At 38.1% G+C, this 22403-nt stretch overlaps 1 protein-coding gene across 1 annotated transcript in view; it reads left to right on the plus strand.

The window, feature by feature from the left end:
- The window catches only part of ASB7 (ankyrin repeat and SOCS box containing 7), a 48893-nt gene that overhangs the window by 23431 nt on the left and 3059 nt on the right, over nt 1-22403 (plus strand). The window contains exon 5 of the mRNA XM_036842312.1: nt 9512-10117. Within this exon, the coding sequence (XP_036698207.1) occupies nt 9512-10117 (606 nt within the window). The remainder of the gene's footprint in view (nt 1-9511; nt 10118-22403) is intronic.

Raw genomic sequence — 22403 nt, forward strand, 5'->3', positions numbered from 1 at the left:
AAGGGAGAAATGGACAGTTTCACAATCTTGAATGTTGGAGATTTTAACATCTCTCAGCAATTGATAGAACATCTAGATTTAAAAAATCAATAACTATATAGGGCTTTCCTGGTGGCGCAGTGGTTGAGAATCTGCCTGCCAGTGCAGGGGACATGGGTTCGAGCCCTGGTCTGGGAAGATCCCACATGCCACGGAGCAACTGGGCCCGTGAGCCACAACTACTGAGCCTGCGCGTCTGGAGCCTGTGCTCCGCAACAAGAGAAGCCGCGATAGTGAGAGGCCTGCGCACCACGATGAAGAGTGGCCCCCGCTTGCCGCAACTAGAGAAAGCCCTCGCACAGAAACAAAGACCCAACACAGCCAAAAATAAATATAAAAATAAGTTTAAAAAAAAAAAAAGAAAAAAGAAAATCAATAACTATAGAAAAATCTAAAAAACATCAAACACATTGACCTAATATTTTTGAAAATTGCATCCAATACCTTCAGTATATACAGTCTTTTGTGTGCATGATGTGGACACTAGGGTAAACCATATGCTGGCAGTAAAATATGTGTCAGTAAATTTTAAAAGGCTGAAATCTTAAGGGTATATTCCCTAACTGTAATGGAATTCTGTTAGAAATCAACAACAATAACATGTCTAGGACAAACTCAGATATTTAGAAATCAAACAAATTTTGAACTGAATGATAGTGAAAATACAATATATCAGAATTTGTGGGATGTACTAGAGCAGTGCTTAGAGAGGAATTTATAGCTATAAATGTTTGAATAGGAAAGAAGAACCATCTTAAATCAATTATTGAAGTTTTTACCTTAAGAAACTTGGAAAAAAAGAAATTGAGCCCAAAGTGGCTGTTGCCATTTACCCTCTCTGCTCCCCAACAGTCTCTGTGTCACATTATCACAGGAGCCGGAATCCTCCTCGATGATGGAAGGGACTGACCTGATTTTGGAGCCCATGGAAATTCCCCATGCCTGGAGCATTGTTGAAAATAACTGTGGTCTTGATCTAGGTGGCAAACAAACTGGAAAGGCCAACAGCATAGCTGCTTGACTGAGGCTGTAATACCAGTTGGGGCAAGCAACAGAGCAGCCTCACATTTAACAGGAGACCTGGCAAATGAGAAAGCCATGTGGGCTTTGATAAGCTGCTACATATTTCTGGGAATTTGGAAGGCTGATACATACTTAAGAAAGGCCAGAGAGGACCCCAGTTATCTGCTCACCCCTGGCTGAACATGAGGCCAGAAAATGGAAGCTGTAAATTGTAAATTGTTTGTTTTTTGAATGTGTGTCTCAGCCTATACACAGATCTCCTTGGCAAAGGGTGGAAGCCTTACTGGCTCAAATTGTTTAAGCACAACCTCTGAACAGTTACTGGTCAAACATAAGTTATTCCTAAGAGCAGCCCCTAGAAGCCAGACTTTAGTAATAACAACTGAGCAGAGACATAAGTGGCTGTATACTACAAGGGAGACAGACTATGTAGAATTAGTCTAGGCAATTCACTAAAACAAATAGCAACAGCAGCCCACCTGGAAGAGGTGAGGATCAACATCCAGGGGTGCTATGATATAGTCTAAAATCTTCAATTTTCAGTAAAATTATGAGACATGCTAAGAAACAGGAATGTATTGCTCATACACAAGAAATGAAACTAGCTAATAGAAAGTGTTTATGAAGGGGCCCAGATGTTACAGTTAGTTAACAAAACTTCAGAATAGCTATTATAAATGTGTTCAAAGAACTAAGGAAACCATGTTCAAAGAATTAAATGAAAACGTGATAGTGACACATCAAATAGGAATGATCAATAAAGAGATAGAATACATATAATTTTATATATGTAAATGGGAATGTATATATATACATATATATAAATAGAAATTCTAGAGTTGAAAATACAGTAACTAAAATGAAGTCATTAGAGTGGTTAACAGCAGATTTAAGCTGGCAAAAGAAGGAATCAGTGACCTTGAAAATTTATCAATAGACATTATCTAGTCTGAGGAACATATAGAAAAAAGAATTTTTAAAAATATCAACAACAATAAGATATGTAAGACATCTTATGGCCAAAATAACTTATGTTTGACCGGTAACTGGTCAGAGGTTGTGCTTAAGCAATTTGAGCCGGTAAGGCTTCTACCCTTTGCCAAGGAGATCTGTGTATAGGATGAGACACATTGAATAATCAGACAATTTACAAGTATGCCCCAGCTTTCATTTTCTGGCCTCATGTTCAGCCAGGGATGAGTAGATAACTGGGGTCCTCTCTGGTCTTTCTTAAGCATGCATCTGCCTTCCAAATTCCCAGAAATATGTAGCAGCTTATCAAAGCCCATATGGCTTTCTCATTTGCCAGGGCTCCTGTTAAATGTGAGACTGCTGTGTTGCTTGCTGCAAGCAGTATCACAGCCTCAGTCAGGGCCCCATAGACCTGTGGAACATTATCAAGCATACCAATATATGCATGAGGCATAATGGGAGCCAGAAAAGAGAGGGGAAAGAGAGAAAGGGAAAGAAAAAAATACTTGAAGAAGAAATGACTGAAAACTTCCTATATTTGATGGAAAATGCTAAACTATACATCTGAGACACTCAGTGTCTCCAAGTAGGATATTCATCTAAGAGATGTAATAGTCAAACTGGGGAATGTTAGAAACAAAGAGAAAATCTTGAAAGCACCTAGAGAAGTGATGCATTATGTACAACGGATCCTCAATGATAAGATTAACAGCTGATTTCTCATAAGAAACAACAGTGGCCAGAAAGCAGTGGGATGGCATCTTGTAATTACTGAAAACAAATAACAGTCAACCAGGAATTTTAAATCCAGCCAAATTGTCCTTCAGAAATGAAGGTGATAGGGCTTCCCTGGTGGCGCAGTGGTTAAGAATCCACCTGCCAACGAAGGGGACACGGGTTCGAGCCCTGGTCCAGGAAAATCCCACGTGCCGCGGAGCAACTAAGCCCGTGAGCCACAACTACCGAACCTGCGCTCTAGAGGCCGTGAGCCACAACTTCTGAGCCCGCACGCCTAGAGCCCGTGCTCCGTAACAAGAGAAGCCACCACAATGAGAAGCCCACACGCCACAACGAATAGTAGCCCCCACTTGCCGCAACTAGAGAAAGCCCGCGTGCAGCAACAAAGACCCAACTCAGCCAAAAATAAGTTAATTAATTAATTTTTAAAAAAGTAAAAGCCAATAAGAATATTTTTTTAAAAAATTAAAAATGAAGGTGATATAAAGATGTTCCCAGATAAATGAAGGGAATTTGTCGCTCTCAGACCTGCCTTACGAGAAGTACTGAAAGAAGTCCTTCCAGCTGAAAGAAAAGGACCATGTGTAATCCAAGTTCACAGAGCAAATAAAGATCACTGGTAGAGGTAATTATGCATGTAAAAAACAGTATATTTTCTATTGCTGTGTAACAAATTACACAAACATATGACTTAATACAAGACATACTTATTACCTCACAGTTTTAAGGTGTTGGCCAGACTGTTCTCATCTGTAGGCTTAAATGGAGAAGAATTTGCTTCCAAGCTCATTCAGGTTGTTAGCAGATGAATTCCCTTGGATGTATAGGACTGAGGGCCTCAGCTTCTTACTGGCTGAAGGTTGCCAGTAGTTCCTAGAGATAACCGGCAGAGTCTTGGCCTGTGGGCTTTCCCACCAAGGTTCATCAAGGCAGCAGTGAAAGTTGCTACAATGAGTCTGCTAGCAAGATGGAGTCTTATGTATCATAACATAACCACAGTAGTGACATTCCATCACCTTTGCCAGATTCTGTTGGTTAGAAGGAAGTCACAGTTCCTGCTCGTACTTGAGGGGAGAGAATTACACAAAGGCATGAGCGTCAAGAGGCAGGAATTATGGGAGGGGCCCCCTTAGAATCGTGCTGCCAGAGACAATGGAAATATATTACCCCCTTTTCATCTCTTAAAAGATAACAACATAAAACAATAATTATAAAACTGTTGTTGGGCTTATATAAAGATGTAATATATATGACAATAATAGGACAAAGGAAGGGAGAGGAAAGGGGGCTATCTTGGAACAGTTTCTATATACTGCTACAGTTAAATTCAAAGTAAGAATAGGAATGAAATAACAAAGAGAAGAAAAGAAATCAGTGAAAGTGAAAATGGACAAATGATGGAGAAAATTTATGAAACCAAGAAAAAGCTGATTCTTTGAAAAGATCAGTAAAATTGATAAATCTCTAGCTAGACTGATGAAGAAAACAAAAGACACATACCAATATCAAGTATGGAAAAAACTGTTTTCACTACAGATCTTATAAACACTAAAAGGATAATAAGGAATATAGTGAACACCCTTCTGCCATTTAGAAGAAATGAACAGATTCCTCAAAAGACACAATTGGCCAAAACTGACCCAAGGGAAAAATAGAACAATCTAATAGTCCTACATTAAAGAAATTTAGTTCATAATTAAAACTTTACACTAAAAATCTTTAAGTAGGCCCAGCTGCCTTTTCTGTTGAATTATTTCAAATATTAAAGGAATGAACAATAACAGCACTACCCAAACTCTTTGAGGAAACACTTCCAAACTTATTGTATAAGGCATATAGTACCCTGAAACCAAATAAAGACATTGCAAGAAATGAAAACCACAGACCAGTTTCCCTCATGGCAAAAGTTAGAAATAACCTTAACAAAATACTATCAAATCTCATCCATCATTATATAAAAAAGAATATTACATCACGACCAAGTAGTGTTTATCCCAGGAATGCAAGCTTTGTTTAACATCTGAAAATATGATGAGTAATTTACCCTATTAATAGAATAAAAGTAAATACCAAATGATCCTTTCAATAGATGCAGAAAATGCATGTGATGATATAGTATACCCATTCATCATAAAGACTCTCAGCAAGCCAAAAGCAGAGGACAACCTCCAAACCCTAAGGAAAGGCACCTATGAAAAACTACAACTTACATCATGGTAAATGGTGAACTGCTGAATTCTTTCCCTCTGAGATTAGGAACAAGGCAAGGGTATATGCTTTTACTACATTTCGTCAACACTTTATTGTTCAAATAAGAGTCTTGGGATTGGAAAGGAAGAAGTAAAGCTGTCTTTATTTGCAGAGAACATAATTGTATGTTTAGAAAATCGTAAGAAATCTCAAAAACATTCTAGAACTAAAAAGTGAATTTAGCTAGATTACAGAATACACAGGTTGGTATACAAAAATCAATTTTATTTCTCTATACCAGCAATTAACATTTAGAAAATGAAATGTAAAAACAATTCATTATGATAGCAACAAAGTTTAGTAATAAATGTAATGAAAGATGTGCAGTACTTGTATGCTGAAAAGTACAAAACGTTGCTGAGGGAAATTAAAGAAGACCTAAGTAAATAGAGAGGTATTCTGTGCTCATGGTTTGAAAGAATAAATATTATTTAGATAATTTGGGGCAGATTTACATTTTTAGAGTTGGTAGAGTTCCAATCAACATTATAACAGGCTTGTTTGAAGAAATTGGTAGGTTGATTCTAAAATTTATTGCCCAAAACAGTTTAAAGAAGGTTTGAGAATGTTACCTGCTATCAAAAATTACTATAAAGCTGCAGTAATCAAGACAATCTGGTACTGGTATATGGATACACTTTTAGATCAGTGGAACAGAATAGAGTTCAGAAATAGATCCACACTTGTATGGTAAATTGGTTTGTGGCAAAGGCACCAGGATAAATCATCGAGGAAAAGGTAGTCTTTTAAACAAGTTGTGCTGGATCAAATAGATATTTATATGGAAAATAATGAACCTTGATCTGATCTTACACTGTACACAGAAATCAGCTAGCATTGGACCATTGCCCTAAATATAAGAGTTAAAAGTATAAAACTTCTAGAAGAAAACAAAACCTATGTGACATTGTGTTGGGCAAAGATTTTTTAAACAGGACACAAAAAGCACAAACCATAGAAGAAAACAAATGACAGTAGATTTCATCAAAATTCAAAACTTTTGCTCTTCAAAAGACACAGTATAGAAAATGAAAAGGCAAGCTATAGACTAGGAGAAAATACAAAACATACCTGACAAAAGGGCTTGTATCCAGAATATATACACAATTGAGTTTTAAACTCAATAATGACAACAACTACACAATAAAAATGGGTAAATGATTTCAACAGACACTTCACAAAAGAAAGTATATGAATAAGCCCAGTATCAGAATAAGCCCAGTATCAGTAGTCATCAGGGAAATGTATATTAAAATCCCAATAAGTTACCACTTTATACTCAATAGAATTGGTAAAATTAAAATTAACTAATAATGCCAAGTATTAGTGAAGATGTAGAACATTAGGAACTCTCATACATTGCTGGTGGGAGTGTAATATTGTATAGTCACTTAGAAAAACAGTTTGGCCCTTTTTTAGGAGGTTAAATGTACATTTAACATATGACCCGGCAATTTTCTCCTAGGTATTTACCCAAGTGAACTGAAAACATATATCCACAAACAGACTTGTATATGAATGTTCACAGTAGCCTTATTCATTATAGCCGAGGAATAACCCATTTATCCATTTGCTACTGACTATATAAATAAACAACTGTATATCCATATTATGGAATACTGTTCAGCAATACAAAGGGATGAACTTTTGATGAACAACAACAACATGGATGAATTTCAAAAACATTATGATAAGTGAAATAAGTCAAATACAAAAGCCTAATACTCTATGATTCCACTTATATCAAATTATAGAAAGGCAAAACATTAGTGGTTGCCTGGGGTCCAGAGTTTGGGTAAGAAATTGTCTATAAAGAGGCAGGAAGGAACTTTTTGAGATGATGGGAATATTTTGATTGTAGTGGTAGTCACATGACTGTGTACAATTCATCAGAGTTCATCAACCTGTATACTTAAAATGGTTCAGTTTTATTGCACCTCGGTAAAGCTGTTGGAAAGAAAGAAGCCATATTGGTAGGGAATGTTTGTCTGCTTTTATTTATATATACTTTCAAGCTTTTCAAATGGGTTTCTTGAGACTGCTACAATTTGTATTAAATAGGTTGCACCTGGGGGGAGAAAGCTTGCTAAAGCGGACAAAGTTATGAGGTTGATGGGGCTGCCATGTTAGTGTTCAGGGAAGGCTTTTCTGTTGAAGGAACGTTTGAATAGACACAGATGAAGTGAATTTAGTTAAGTCAAAGAAGGTCTCTTCACATGTGCCCTGCACATTTCTTACAGAATTTATATCTAGGTGTTTTGTAGTTTCTGCTACTATTACAAATAAGACCTTTTTCTTATCTTATTGCATTGGCTAATAATCCTTAAATTAATTTTTGTTTTCATCTTTGTCTTATATTTCCCATTTGTTAATTTCTTGAGGAAAGAAATTAACAAATTATTAATTACAGTTGTTAACCTACAGTCTTCCTTCTGTGCTGTGTTTCCAGTGTGTGCTCAATTAATGCATTTTAGTGGTTTTTACTTAGACTAAGCAGATCATTGCTGTATTTGTTAATCTTTGTTTTTCCTAGCTCAGTAGAGCACCAAGTTGTAAGTAGAATCTAAAAAAGACCTGAGGTGGAAAACTAAAGATGCAAGTGCAATTTTATGTAACATAATTTTAATTTTACTGTCAAATAAAGCAAGTATAGGATGCACATGAGACTGTTTGCTGGCAACTTTAAAGGCACCCATGGTGGATGAAAGGTGGGAGAAGTGAAAAAGGGTATTCTTAAATTTCACTAACAGATTAAGAGAGAATATCTGGAAGCAGTTGATTGGTCAGGTATAGATTAGGAATGGCCATCTTGGCAAGATTTACGGTTTTATTTGAATAGAAGAGGTTCTTTTAGATTTCATGCCTGTCTTCACTTAGTCTACTTTAGGTAAGTAAGGTATCTGAAAACAGACTTGAGGGCTCAGCATCATCTGTCAAAATGGAAACATTAGTAGCTCATGTTCATGCCTTACCAGTAGATGGCAGCAATGTGCATTGTTTAAATATTCTTGCTCCTTTTTTTTTTTTAAATTAAGTAGTGAATAGGTACTGTATATTTTTCTTTTAGTGAAGACCAAGGCAGATATGATACCCTCATTTTCTTTAAACACATAAAAGTCATATTACTGTTGTGTAATGTCAGTTTATATGAAATAATCTTAGAAATTCAACTGATATAGCTTACCTAAAAAGTGTTAACTTTTTATAGCTTTTGTTGTAACTATTTCTTAATTGAAATTTGTATGCTCCACAGTATTATTACTATTTTAGATACAGTTTTCTGCCTCATAGGTTTTTCTGAGAGACCAAGCTGTCATAAAATGTTTTAGAACTAAGCAACATTTTACTAAACAAAACGTGAGTGTTTAATCACATGACTGTGGAGGCTTTTCGTTTGTTTGTTTGAAGAACACTTATGAATTTTTCTCTTTCATGAACAAGCTAAAAATTAATGGTGACTTTTATAAGGAGAAAGTATTTTAATCCTTGGTAGTTAGGTCCAACCAGTTATCTTCACACAGAATTGCTGGCCTCCAGGAAGTGACCTACCTATAGCATATGAGGGTTCTTGCCCCTTTTCTGCCCTTGTCCAGGAAGGCTAGTGGGATGAGAGCTGTGTAGAACTGACCCTCAGCTTTAGGAAAGATTGGGGGCAGGTGACAAAAGTCTGTGACTTGAGGAGTCACACAGCAGATAAATCATTTTAGTTTCTTTTCTTCTCTTTTATTTCTTTTTTTTCTTCCAGAAATCTGTCGATTTAGGAGAGAGGTTTGGAACTGTTTTAGAAAATAATATTTATTCAGTGCTGAGGTTTCTCCCAATTTTTCACACAATGTGTGCTGCTTAATTCTTACAAACTCCAAAGTTCTTGTAAAACGAAGAATTCAGAATAGAGTTTTATCTTATAAAAACATGATTTATCAAGATCACTTAACATATATGTTTTGGAATTCTTACAGATCACAGAAAACCTTTTTTTTTTTTTTAATTTTTACCTAATACACCCTAAAACAACACAGTCTGCCAGACCACAGTACATCCGTAATTTAGAGCAGCAGATGTTGCTACACATGCTTCTTTTTAAGACCAAGAAGCAGCAGAAGAGAAAATAAAACAAAAAGTTCAAAACAGAAGAGAAACATGAAACAGTACAGAGATGAGGGAGTTGGGAAGCCAAGGGCAATTGGTGAAATTAGCAAAGAGAGGGGATGTGGTGATCTGCACTCTGTGTTTTTTGTATATAGCTTTTAAACGCTTTGTAAGTCATATACTCATCCTATTAATTGAGGTTTGATAACTCTCTACTAAAATTTTTTTTCCATTAAAACGGTATTTCAATTAAGCTAAGGCAAGAAGGACTTGATATTCATTATAGTGTTTAATCATTTCACATTTCATATGAGAATTGGCTAAGATGTGCTGTGCCATGGCAGAGTTTGTTGCTTTGTCTCAGAGTCTGCTAATGTTTTCATTTTGGTTTTAACTCTAGCTGATCCCACAGTTAAGGACTTAATCGGAGGCTTCACTGCACTTCATTACGCAGCCATGCATGGCCGGGCCCGGATTGCACGCCTGATGTTAGAATCTGAATACAGGAGCGACATTATTAATGCAAAAAGCAATGATGGCTGGACTCCCCTTCATGTGGCTGCTCACTATGGTAGGGACTCATTTGTCCGACTCCTACTGGAGTTCAAGGCTGAGGTCGACCCGCTCAGTGATAAAGGTACAACACCGCTTCAGCTCGCCATTATCCGAGAGAGGTCAAGCTGTGTGAAAATCCTCCTGGACCACAATGCCAACATCGACATTCAGAACGGTTTCCTGTTGCGATACGCTGTGATCAAAAGCAATCACTCTTACTGCCGAATGTTCCTTCAGAGAGGAGCAGACACAAACTTGGGTCGCTTAGAAGATGGACAGACTCCTTTACATTTGTCTGCCCTTAGGGATGATGTGCTTTGTGCACGGATGTTATATAATTATGGAGCGGACACAAACACAAGGAACTATGAAGGACAGACCCCACTGGCTGTTTCAATAAGCATTTCTGGAAGTAGTCGACCATGTTTGGATTTCTTACAAGAAGTCACAAGTATGTAATTTAATTATTACTATTATTACATTTTTTAAAAAATTTTGCATCTTCTGAGGAGCTTAAGATATTTTTACAACTTAAAATGACCAGATATTAATGATTCTTATTAGCCCTGCTCATTCCATTCATCTGAAATGAAAAGAAAGCTCTATATCACAGGATTTCATTAAAAATTCAGTTGTGTTACTAAAAGTAAATGGGGGTAGATAGGGTGTTAGAACACCCCCGATGTTAGATGTTAAGATCGATGCTAGAACAAGGCAGTTCCTACTGGTCATAAACATAGTCTTTCCAGGCTTTCCTGGAATTGAGATTGAGGAATTAGGAGAATTTTGAATCTTAGCATCCATAGCTATGGAAGTGTCCTAGAATTTGTGCTTTATTGCTAAGCTGTTGCTCATGTTTTATTGTTGCTTTTCTTCTTCTTTACAATGTGAACACACATGAAATGGAACAACTGTTATTTATCAGGCATCTTAGTAATGCAGGTTAAGGATGATAGAAATCAGAAAGTGTTGTAAAGAAAAATTTGCTCCCAGTGGAAAATTTGGTGCCACTGTCTCTGGCCCACACAGGATTGTATAACTGACCTGTTTTTGTGTGGGCACTTTTTTTTAAAGCCAGGAAAAGTGTCTGACCCACTGTATGTAGTGGTGCACGTGTTCGTGTTGTTTTTCAGATAGAGGTATTAGTTTGTGTGGAGTAGCCACCCTCTCCTGTCCGACTTCCTTGTGACCAGTCAAGTATGTGTCTCAGAGCTTAACATCCCACATGAAGCCACAGTCTATAAACAAAACATTTGTCTGTCACACTTTTTAATGAATTCCCCTTCCTCACCTAAGTTTTATGTTTCATTCATTGTTATGGAAGAAGAAACACATTCTGGGTACCATGTACTGGAGGGTGAGGAGTTTACTTGACCTGCTTGTAAATAATCCACTGCCCTCCTGAGAGCTGAATTTGGGAGTAGAAAACTTATGAAGAAATGAAGTGTAATTTGGATTTTGTTTATTCATAAGAAGGGAAGGATGAAATTATTACCGCTAAGTATATTCAGACTCAAGCATAAACAGAAATCACACTCAGGGTCTAACTCATGCTGTCCAATAGAACTTTCTGTGATGATGGAAATGGTCTCTGTGCTGTCAACTGTGGTAGCCACTAGCTCCATGTGGCTGTTGAACACTTATTATGTGGCAAGTGCCACATAGGAACTGAATTTTTAATTTTATTTAATTGTATTAATTTAAATTTAGACATCCACAAGTGCCTAGTGGCTGTCGACTTGTACAGCACAGATACGCCTGCCTTGGGAGAGGTGTTCTGGGCTATCTGGTAGGTGGTCCCTTGCAGAAAGCTTTTGAGGCACACTGATGTACCCAGAGACAGGAGATGTTGTGTGTGCTGATTCCTCCCCAGCTGACCCTTCAGATCCAGGCCACATTTTAGGAAAAGACTACAGCAAAAATTCAAATGCTGATTCTCTCAGCAAATGTTCTAGTAGTTTTCATTTATAGACCGTTAGGGGTGTTGGTGTAGTGAAAGATAAGGTTACTCTTGAACTTGAGGTTAGAATTGTGTCGTGGTATGTAGCCTATAAAGTATATCTTATTCTTAATAAATTCTGAATATCTCTTTGTTGTTGCTGCTATTGTTGTTGTTTTGACTTCCCTGTCTGTCTTCAGGAAGGCATGTTACACACATAAATGCCGCAGCCTGTTTGTTAAATACTTTGCTCAGTGGTTAATGGTGTAGACTAGGGCTAGACTATGTTAGACCAGCCCTGACTCTACCACATATTAGCTGTAACTTTGGGTGGGTTAGCTAACCGCTGTGTGCCTCAGTGTCCTCATCTTAAAATTGGGGTAATTGTATCTGTCTTACAGGCTTGTTGTGAGGATTGAATGAGTTAATATTTATAAAGCACTTAAAACAGTACCTGGCACATTTTAAGTGCTATATGTGGTTTTTTTTTAAATAAAATATTTAATTAAGTGAGGGTAGATGAACAGCAAGAGCTGGCTTGCTACCTACAGAGTGAATCCCTTAGATTCTTATTCTACCCTAGCCTCTATTTTCAACTCTATAAACTGTTGTGTAGTCTGCATCTGGAGACAGGCAGCCAGGGGGATGGGGGGAGCTGCCCCTTCGTCCCCCGGCCCTTGGAGCTGCTCAGTTCCACCATGGAGTGCTGCTGGAGAGCAAGAATGTTGAGTTAAAAAGAGATTCACACGTACCTTTAAAATTAGGGCAGATAGAAAAATCGACGGGACTGCCTCTTTGTGTTTAAGTTCTCCACTGCACCTAGAGCAGAGCCATACACCTAGTAGGTCCTCAATAAGTGTGGGTTGGCTGATTGGCTGCATCTGTAAGGATGGTGGCTGAGCAAACTTGGGATGCTTTTCAGAAGTGAAGGACCATCTGTCCTTGGAAGGCTGCAGTTATCCTCTGTCTTCAGGTGATGCAACATAATTCATTACTTCTTGACTTTGCCGTCAGTGGTGTTTCCTGCCAAAAGCAAATTAAGTGTTTCTGCTTCACCTGTGCATTATTTATTAGACTTTCTTTTCCTAGTGAATAATTATGTGCTAGAAGGACCAACTGTAGCTGATGCCCTCAGGAGCTCTGTACTGGCTCTCTTGGAAACCAGAGTGAGGCCTTCCCTGGTGGCGCAGTGGTTAAGGATCCACCTGCCAATGCAGGGGACATGGGTTCGAGCCCTGGTCTGGGAAGATCCCACATGCTGCGGAGCAGCTAAGCCTGTGCGCCGCAACTACTGAACCTGCGCTCTAGAGCCCGCAAGCCACAACTACTGAGCCCATTGCCACAACTACTGAAGCCCACGCGCCTAGAGCCCGTGCTCCGTAACAGGAGAAGCCACCGCAATGAGAAGCCCGTACACTGCAACAAAGAGTAGCCTGCCGCTCGCCACAACTAGAGAAAGGCTGCGTGCAGCAATGAAGACCCAATGCAGCCAAAAATAGATTAATTAATTAATTAATTTTAAAAAAAGAAAAGAAAACCAGAGTGAAAGATGGTTGGGTGGTTCAGGGAGCCATCAAGTCAAATCCCTGAGCTCCTTTCAGTCTTTACTGCTGCTGAGAGCTACCGCTCTCTAGGCCCCGAGTCCTTGGCCTCAAATCTGAGAACTCAGACTCCTGAGGTGTAAGGACAGCAGAAATGCCACTTGGTGGTCTTTATTCAGGGCCATTTTAGTAGAGAGCGAGTTATTTAAATTGGAAGAGCTCAAGACAATCATAATCCTAGAATCTAAAAGCTACTGTGGCTTTTTAGAAAAATTGCCATAAAAACTCTGATACACACTCCATAAAAACAGAGCAGGTCTAGTGGCTTAGTTATAAGGTAGTATCTGTGGGTGCCTTGTTGGTCACAGTAGAGGGAGAAGCCACAAAGAGGTGTTGTTATTCTACAGACAGACTTCCAGAAACCTCTGCCTTCTAGAATGGCTGGAAGTTAATGTGGTCGCCTCCAGAAAGCCAGTCAACTGAAGGAGCAGCTTTTTTGTGCCCTGGAACAGTAAATACAGCTAAGAAGAGCCAAAGATCATACCTGGAGAATGAGTATCACCTTGCTGAGGGAAAGATGTTTCCTGCTTAGAGAAGCCAGTTTTTGGTCTTTTAGTTCTCTTACTAGAAAAAAAAAGAGTGGAGCAAATAAACTAAAGGGACAACAACAGAGAGAGCAATGAAGATGTGACCAATGACAGGTAGAAATGGTGGTGATGACAGACAGCAGCAGACGTTCTGATGGAGGTCCGTTGATGGAGGTCTGTTGGAGACACTCATTCTGAGGGTCATGCAAATGCATGCAGTTAATTAAAGTAGAATAATTTGTACGTAGCGTTTGCACAGACACCATTTGGAGCTAAGAGGATCATGGAAGCTCTGGCATATAGGAATGGGCAAAAATTCTCTAGCTGAAGATAAAGAGCAGAGATTGTAGGAATGTTTGCCCAATTCAAAAGAAAAAATTAACATTTATGCACAAGAAAGGGCGAGCACAAGAAAATGTTGTTAAAAGAGGTGCAACGTTAAAACTTCAAGAAAGACTATTTCATAAGTAAAGTTTACCCTGAGGAAATGGTTAAATAATAATAGAACTCTCCTTGAGCAAGGGGATTGTAATCTAGTGCTCTTTTCTCCTTATCATCTCCCTGCCCTACAATGTAAACTTTCCGAGTCAAGGAGTTACTCAGAATATGAAAGTTTTTTAAGAAAGAGAGAGAGATTTCATGAGAAAGCAGTTTTGCCCTCTCCCCTGTTTCATGCCCTGCCCCCCACCCCCAAATACCCGCAACCACTGCTGTGGCTGGAGTCAGAGAAACGTTTATTCTCCAGGTGGGGTAAGACTCTGGTGAAGTCTCTTCCCTTGGAGAACAGACTTTGTTGTGAAGTTTCTGAGTGTATGTCAGATAATTACTCTCACCCTCCCCCTGGCAGAGCCATGAGGGGGTCTTTATTGGCTCTTCATGTGAGAACCTGATGGGATTCCTGAAAAGAAAGCTCAGAACATGCGGGGGTTTCCTAAGACTGTGGCTCTCACTCTCAGGCTGGTCCATGCACAGCTACTGGCAGTTTGTCAAAATGACCATTTAAGTGTTCCTACCAGTTTGTGACTCCAGTAGCTACTGCTGCAGGTGCACAGATTTCAGCTGTGACTCTAGATCTGATTCTCTCTCCAGATTTTATGGTGGAGGTTTGCCCTGCGACATCAGTTTACCGATGGGTCCTAGATAAGTCATTAATTTCAGTTTGTTCAGCTTTTTCTTCTTGTAAGGACTGGAGTGAGGACTTCAAGTTCTTTATATGTTGGAGCTGAAACCTGAAGTCTGTTCATTGTTTTTATCACTTTTACTTACAGTGTGAAAATCATCCTATCCATGGTCCCTTGGGCTGAGTAGAGTTTTGCCCACTTGTATTCAGAGGCACGTGTCTCCCTTATAGCGTCCTGAAGGTTTCTCAGCTGTGCCTGTGTCATGGGTGCTGTTGAATCAACTGAGTCTGGTGGTGGAGAGAGCAGCTAATGGGCTCTTGACCCAGTGTCTGACTTACCTAATAAACTTAGGCAAGCTGCTTAGCCTCCACCTGCCTCATGGATCTGTTTCCTCCTCTGAAAAATGGGGGAATTACACCATAGTCCGTGGGGTCCCTCCTTTTAAAAATTCTTGCCAATAAACACTCGTAAAGGGGATGATATCCTGCTGCTTGTGGTTTTATTTTATTTTGTTTCTGGATTCATGTAGAACAGTGTGGACTCTTGGGGGTCCTCAAGACAGTTTTAGGTGCCCATGAGGCCAAAACTAATTTCATAACAATACTAAGATATTATTTGCCTTTTCTTTTTTTTTTTATTGGAGTAAAATTGCTTTACAACATTGTGTTAGTTTCTGCTGTACAATGAAGTGAATCAGCTATATGTATACCTATATCCCCTCCCTCTTGGACCTCCCTCCCCCCTTCCCCATCCCCCCGCCCCATCTAGGTCATCACAGAGCACGGAGCTGAGCTCCCTGTGCCATACAGCAGGTTCCCATGAGCTATCTGTTTTACATATGGTAGTGTATTTATGTCAAACCTAGTCTCCCAATTCATCCCACCCGCCCCTTCCCCCTCCGTGCCCACATGTCCATTCTCTACGTCTACATCTCTGCACTGACTTTTGCACTGATGGTGTAAGAGCGGTGGCGGGTAAAATGGCAGGTACCTCAGCATTAATCAAGGCAGTAGTCCCAGAGGGTACTAGTAGTTGTGTTCTTCACCACAAGGCAATCTCAGTAAAGAGTGTTCCAGTTACATTTAGGAATCTCTTTGATTTAATTTTATTAAATCTTATCCCTTTCAGTATGTACCTTTTAAATATTCTGTGGGATGGAAATTGAAAGTATTCTTACTATGTAATGAAGTGCTGTGATTGAATTGAGGAAAAGTACATCTGTGATTTGTTTGAGCTGAACCAGCAGCATTTTTGGTGGAATACCATTTTTACCTGAAGGATGGACGGACAGCCAAACTATAGCTGTGTAGGCTTTGGTATTTGGTAGACATTTTCTTGAAAATGATAAAGTTCATTTGTCACCTTAAGGAAAACAACTGACAGTATTTATGGTGTCATAAAATCTGAGCTTTCAAGTGAAAATTAGAATTTTGAAAAGCTTGTATTTTTGTATTTGCCACTGGGACATTGACAGTTTCCCAATATGTAAAGACTTTTTTGAGATTAGTAGAGATAATAACAAAAGTAATTTTTTGATATCATGTAATAAATTGGGTCAACATTTGGAAGATCTGCATAATAACCCAGGTAGCCAGTATTTTCCAAACAACTAATGCATGATGTTACAAAATCATGCATGGGTAAAAGATCCGTTCAGAGGGCAAAACAGACCAATGGATTTTAATGTGAAAGAGTATAAAAAAGTTCATTGTTGTGGTTTCAGATTCCATATTGCATCTAACCTTTAAAAAAACACCTCTTGTTGAGTTTTGGTGAAGTATCAAAGAAGATCCATGATTATCTAAAAGGGCCATTAAAATATTCCTTCCTTTTCCAACTACCTATGTGAGTCTGGATTTTCTTCATCTACTTCAATCAAGACAGCATATTACAACAGATGGTACGCAGAAGCAGATCTCTAAATCCAGCAGTCTTCTCTGAAGCCAGACCTAAGAGATATTTGCAGAGATGTAAAACAGTGCCACTCTTCTCATGAAATCTTTCTTGTTCTGAAAAGCAGCTTTTTTTCCCATAAAAACTTATTTCAACTGATAATAAATTTATTATTATTATTTTAAGTGAATCAATAAGTATTTTTAAAATTTCTAAAGTTTATTTTCTAGATATGATGAATATAGATGGATATAACACACTAAACAAAAATTCTTTGAGGTCCTATAATTTTAAGAGTGCAAGTCAGTTTAGAAGACTAGTACCCTGGATTCTAGATCCCAGTTTCAGAGATTCACCATGCACAGCAGCATATCAGAGGTGCCAAGGAGTCCTTGAGTAAGTTAACCACTTAACTGTTCACTAAACACCTTTTTTTTTTTTTTTTTTACATAGCATGGCAGGCTCTCATATAAATTACTCTTAAGGCAGAGAATATGCCAGTTGGGTTTGTGTTTAATATCCAGAGGAGTCTAAGGTAATGCAGTGACCTGTGTTTCTAGCAGATGCTGTTCAAATACTTGAAGTAGCTGCTCAGTATGCTTCAGTGGTATGTAAAAGGTAGTGCTGGTTTGTATCAATATTTCGATTTGTATGTTTTAAGGAATTAAAGGAGTTAATAAAAGGAATTAATTATTTAAATTAAATTTTAAATAATTTTAATGTATTTAATAATTTAATTTAAATAATTTTAAAATATTTTATTTAAGTAAAAACTTTTTAAATAAGTAAATTGACCAAAAGGAATTTGAAAAATAAAGGGCTCATACTTCTAAGAGTAAAAGGTTAGGTAAATGGGAATGAGTTGGATAAACTGTTTTGCAGAGACTTAATCCATCAAGTACTTAAGATTGTTGCTTTCTAGAACATAAGTTATGGGCATTTAAAAATACTATTTTATAAACACTACAGTAACCTGAAATCACGGGAATTTTAAAATACTATTTTATAAACACTATAGTAACCTGAAATATGTCTTTATTTAAATTTTAGTCATAGTCAAGTAGTATGTTTTAGCTGCAAAGTTTTAAACTTTAAAAAAAGTAAGAACAGGGCTTCCCTGGTGGCGCAGTGGTTGAGAATCTGCCTGCCAATGCAGGGGACACGGGTTCGAGCCCTGGTCTGGGAAGATCCCACATGCTGCGGAGCAACTAGGCCCTTGAGCCACAATTACTGATATGGAGCCTGTGCTCCGCAACAAGAGAGGCTGCGATAGTGAGAGGCCCGTGCACTGCGATGAAGAGTGGCCCCCGCTTGCCACAACTAGAGAAAGCCCTCGCACAGAAACGAAGACCCAACACAGCCATAAATAAATAAATAAATAAATAGATAGATAGATAGAAAAAACTGCCAAATTTCTCTTCATAGAAAAAGAAAAAAAAAAAGTAAGAATATAAATCATGACTTTAAGAAAGTGAAATTTAGGCTGTGACTTTCTCAGCTAAGTCCAGCACAGCAACAGGTAGGTATGTAAGCAGATGACCCCATACAACCCCTCGGCATCAGGTGCCCTTACTCTTGTGTTCCTTTCAAATGCTTCTTTAATCAATTTCTTTGACCTTTTTTTTTTTTTAGTATGACTTACCAAAATAGTGTTACTTAGTATAACTCTTTGGGGAAATAATTTGTGTAACACATTTTAACTAAGGTTATTTTTGATTATTGATTTTTCTTCTCATTGGGGATTTTGCTACACATCTACATTGTAGTCTTATTAGGTTATTTAGTCCCAATTATTAAAATCACTTTTACAAATAAATAAATAGTACACAGTTTTAAGTCAAATTACACCACATTTTAAGGTTCTTTGATATGGAAAGTATTACCTTATTCTGTACTATTTCTATCATATTTGTATTACTTTCTATTTTTTATGTAGGCTTCTAGGGATTTCTGTTATTTGTTAGGAAGCAATATATGCTTTTGTTTGGCTTATTGCAAATGAGAAAAATAGGTCAAAGCTCGTGTGCCTGTGAAGAAAAGTGTAACAAGTGGACAAATGTCATCAAGGCTGATATTGTGTACTTTTGGATTCTATCTAAGAGTTAAATCAGAGTAGCCTTTTATTTTACAATACCATGATTTTTATTTTGAGGTGAGCTCACAACTACCTTTGTCCTGTAAAATAAGATTTAACACATTTCATACTAAGTCCCTGTGAAGGGAATTCAGAGGCAAGAGCAAAGGAATAAAACGTGTTTATGGTAGGATCTTACAATGGGAAACTGAGATAAAACAAAGAGGTATTGGGAGACCATTCCAGATGTTGACCTAAGATGGAGAGCGCTAAATAAATAAGTTTAGCCTATTATAAATGCAGTGGTTGTCGTGTCAAAAGGAGGTGCTTTAGGATATTTAATTTTCAAAATTATGCTGCTGTAATTATACTAGACCAGACCCTTCAAAAGCTGATTTCCTATTTTATACCAGCCCAATTATTACTAATGATGGGCTTCTTTACAAAATGGAAAGACTAATAACCCTTTGAAGTATTATGTAATCCCATTGTAGTTCATTAGTATGAATAATAGTTTGTAGTGTTTCTGCATCCCCCATAGTGTTTATAATTCCTTAAATTATACTCTTTTTGTGAGATGTCCCCCAAGGTCTCCCCTGTCATCCCACGGACAAGGCAGTTGCTATTTAACAGGACAGGAGTAATTTTCTAAGACACCTGGTAAACAGTGTGCACGTGTGTTGGTTTTCTGCTTTTGTTCCCTTTATTCTCTTTCTCTGCCTTCTTTTCCTCTGCCACCACCTCCTTCTTTCTCTTGCCCCTTTAATCTTTGGGACAGTGCATTTTTAAGTACATAGTAGGTGCTCAGCAAATACTTTTGAGTGATATGTTGACAAGAAAATAAATAATAGGCACATCTCAGAGATACTGCAGGTTCTGTTCCAGACCACTGCAATAAAGTGACTATTGCAATGAAGCAAGTCATACAAATTGTTTGGTTTCCCAGTGCATGGAAAAGTTATGTTTAGACTATATTGTAGTATATCAAGTGTGCAATGTCTGAAAAAACAATGTGCGTACCTTAATTTAAAAAATACTTTATTGCTAGAAAATGCTAATCATCATCTGAGCCTTTAGCCTAGTAGTAACTTCAAGAAAAGGATCACTGATCACAGATCACCATAATAATATAATAATAATGGCAATGTTTGAAATATTGCAAGAACTACCAAATTGTGACACAGAGACATGAAGTGAGCAAATGCTGCTGGAAAAATGGCGCTGATAGACTTCCTCAATTCAGGGTTGCCACAGACCTTCAATTCGTAAAAAATGCAGTATCTGCAAAACGCAATAAAACGAGGTATGCCTGTACTTCTTTTCAGTCATAATCTTCTATTCCTAAAATGATATTCCTGAAAAAATGGGTCCTTAAATAGTCTTAGAAATAACAGTCATTACAATTAGTCTTTATTACTCTTTATTATGTAGCCTGCTTTTCACTCAGTGCCACTACCTGGCAAGGTGAGGGAATATCTGTATATTTGTGGAGCAGTAGTATAACGACACACCTCACTTCATTACTGCACAGCTTTTTTATACAAAGTTCTCACATCTCTGCTGAATCCAGGTCATGTAGTGATTTCCAGAATATGATTTCCATCAATTTGCTCAGGACTGTTTCCCAGGACTAGATTACGAGTTGTTCTTTTACTGTTAAGTTGTCAGCTAGTTTTCTTACCGTCTTAACACCACGAAGCTTCATCTTCCAAAAAGGAGCCCTCTACTTTTCTGAGAAGGGGAAGCAAAACATATCCTTACAAGTATTTAAAATTACTATTTTACCATTTATTTACCAAATACTCTATAGCTCTTACTATATGCCTGGGTACTATTGTAAGCACTTTACCAAAACTAATTCTTTTTATGCTTGTAAGGCCTATTATGTAGGTGGTGTTATCCTTAGTTCATAGATGCAGAAACCAAGGCAGGAGGCTAAGTAGCTCACCCAAGAGCTACTGGGGCCAGCAGTTGATGCTGGCTGCAGAGTTGATGCTTTTACCCACTCTGGCCTTTACCATTCAAGGTCTTTCTGCAGACAGGAATTATACATGGTCAGGAAATCTTCAAAAGATCACATTCTCCCCAAACATTAAAAGACTGCCACGACACACTGCTTCAGAAGAAGAAAATTCGGTAGCAAATTGAGTAAAACTTTCTGATATTTAGGTATAGAAAGTGCATTTTTCCCTGGGAAAGGCTAATGCACCAATAGCTTCTGAGGGTGGTAGTATTTCTGTAGCTGCATTCCTTGAATTTATTAAACAATTAAAAGTCTCCCCTTTCCTCCAGCTTCTAGTAACATTTTTAAAACTTTCCTTTAAGCCCTGACCAACAGCCTCGTCAAAGCTTTTCCCCCCTGCCTGGTCCCAATGACAAAGCCACCTATTTTAGATTTTTTTTCTAATGGCAACCCCCTACTTCCACGTCCCAGAATCTCACTTGGTTATCTAATGCTGCAAATTTTAGTGGCTTAAAATAATAATAGTTGATTATTTTACTTCTCTACTCCAAGCAGTGTCATCTGGAGCCACTTGACTGGGGCCTCTCCACTGTCAAAACGGCTCACTCTGATGGCTGGCTAGTTGTGCGGGCACTTGGCTGGGAGCTCAGCCCGGATGTTGGGCAGTGACCTCAGTTCCTTTTTGTAGACTGCTGAGACTTCTTCATGGCGTGGTGATAGGTGTGTGCCAAGAGTGAATGTCCCAAGAGCCAGGTGAAAGCTATGATCTATGAGTTACACCATAGTCACGAGCCCACCCAGTTTCAAGGAGAGGGAACCTAGATACCATCTCTGAATGATGGGGTATCCAGTCACGTTGTAAAAAAAGAACATGAGGCATAGGAGGTACTGTGGTCGTTTTTGGAGAGTATAATCTGTCACAAAACGAGACCATCAGAAGATCCCCTATTTGGAACCTTTTGTCTCCATCTTTTCTATCTTAGCTAAGCAAATTCCAATAATACAGGTTTTCCACATTGTTAGATGATATGTTTTCATTTAAGTACACATGTATATTTATATATGTCAATTCTATGTCATCTGTTTTTTGCCTGAATACATAGTGGTTGTTCTTTTCATTAATATTGTACTTGAAAAGAACCTGCCATCTATTAGGAAAATCAAATTCTTTAAAAAAAGAAGATTCAAATCTGATACATATTCTGGTTTGCATTTGCAGATCAAATACTATAAGCATTTATTGAAAAATGACAGTGATAATATATTCTCTTCCTAAAGGTAGCCCATGAATGGTGATGAAAAATAATTCAAAACAGGTTAGAAAATGATTTGCCATTGACATGGGTGTGTTTTGCAATGAGCTGACTGTTTTATACTTTAAGGACAAGCGTATTAAGTGTTCATTTGTTCAACTAGTATTTGTTGAGTATTGTGTCAGGCATTGGACTTTTGCATTGGCAGCCAGAAATCGTCTTACCCTCATGGAACATGTGAGGAAGATGGACATTAATGGGTAGTCACCAAGTAAATGTAAAATCATAGCCTTGTTAAGTACTGTAGAGAAAAAGAGCTCAGAGAGTATCTGATGGGGAACCTGACCTCATCTCCCTTTCAGCAGT

This window comes from Balaenoptera musculus, chromosome 2 (genome assembly GCF_009873245.2).
Source record: "Balaenoptera musculus isolate JJ_BM4_2016_0621 chromosome 2, mBalMus1.pri.v3, whole genome shotgun sequence".
Taxonomy (NCBI): Eukaryota; Metazoa; Chordata; class Mammalia; order Artiodactyla; family Balaenopteridae; genus Balaenoptera; species Balaenoptera musculus.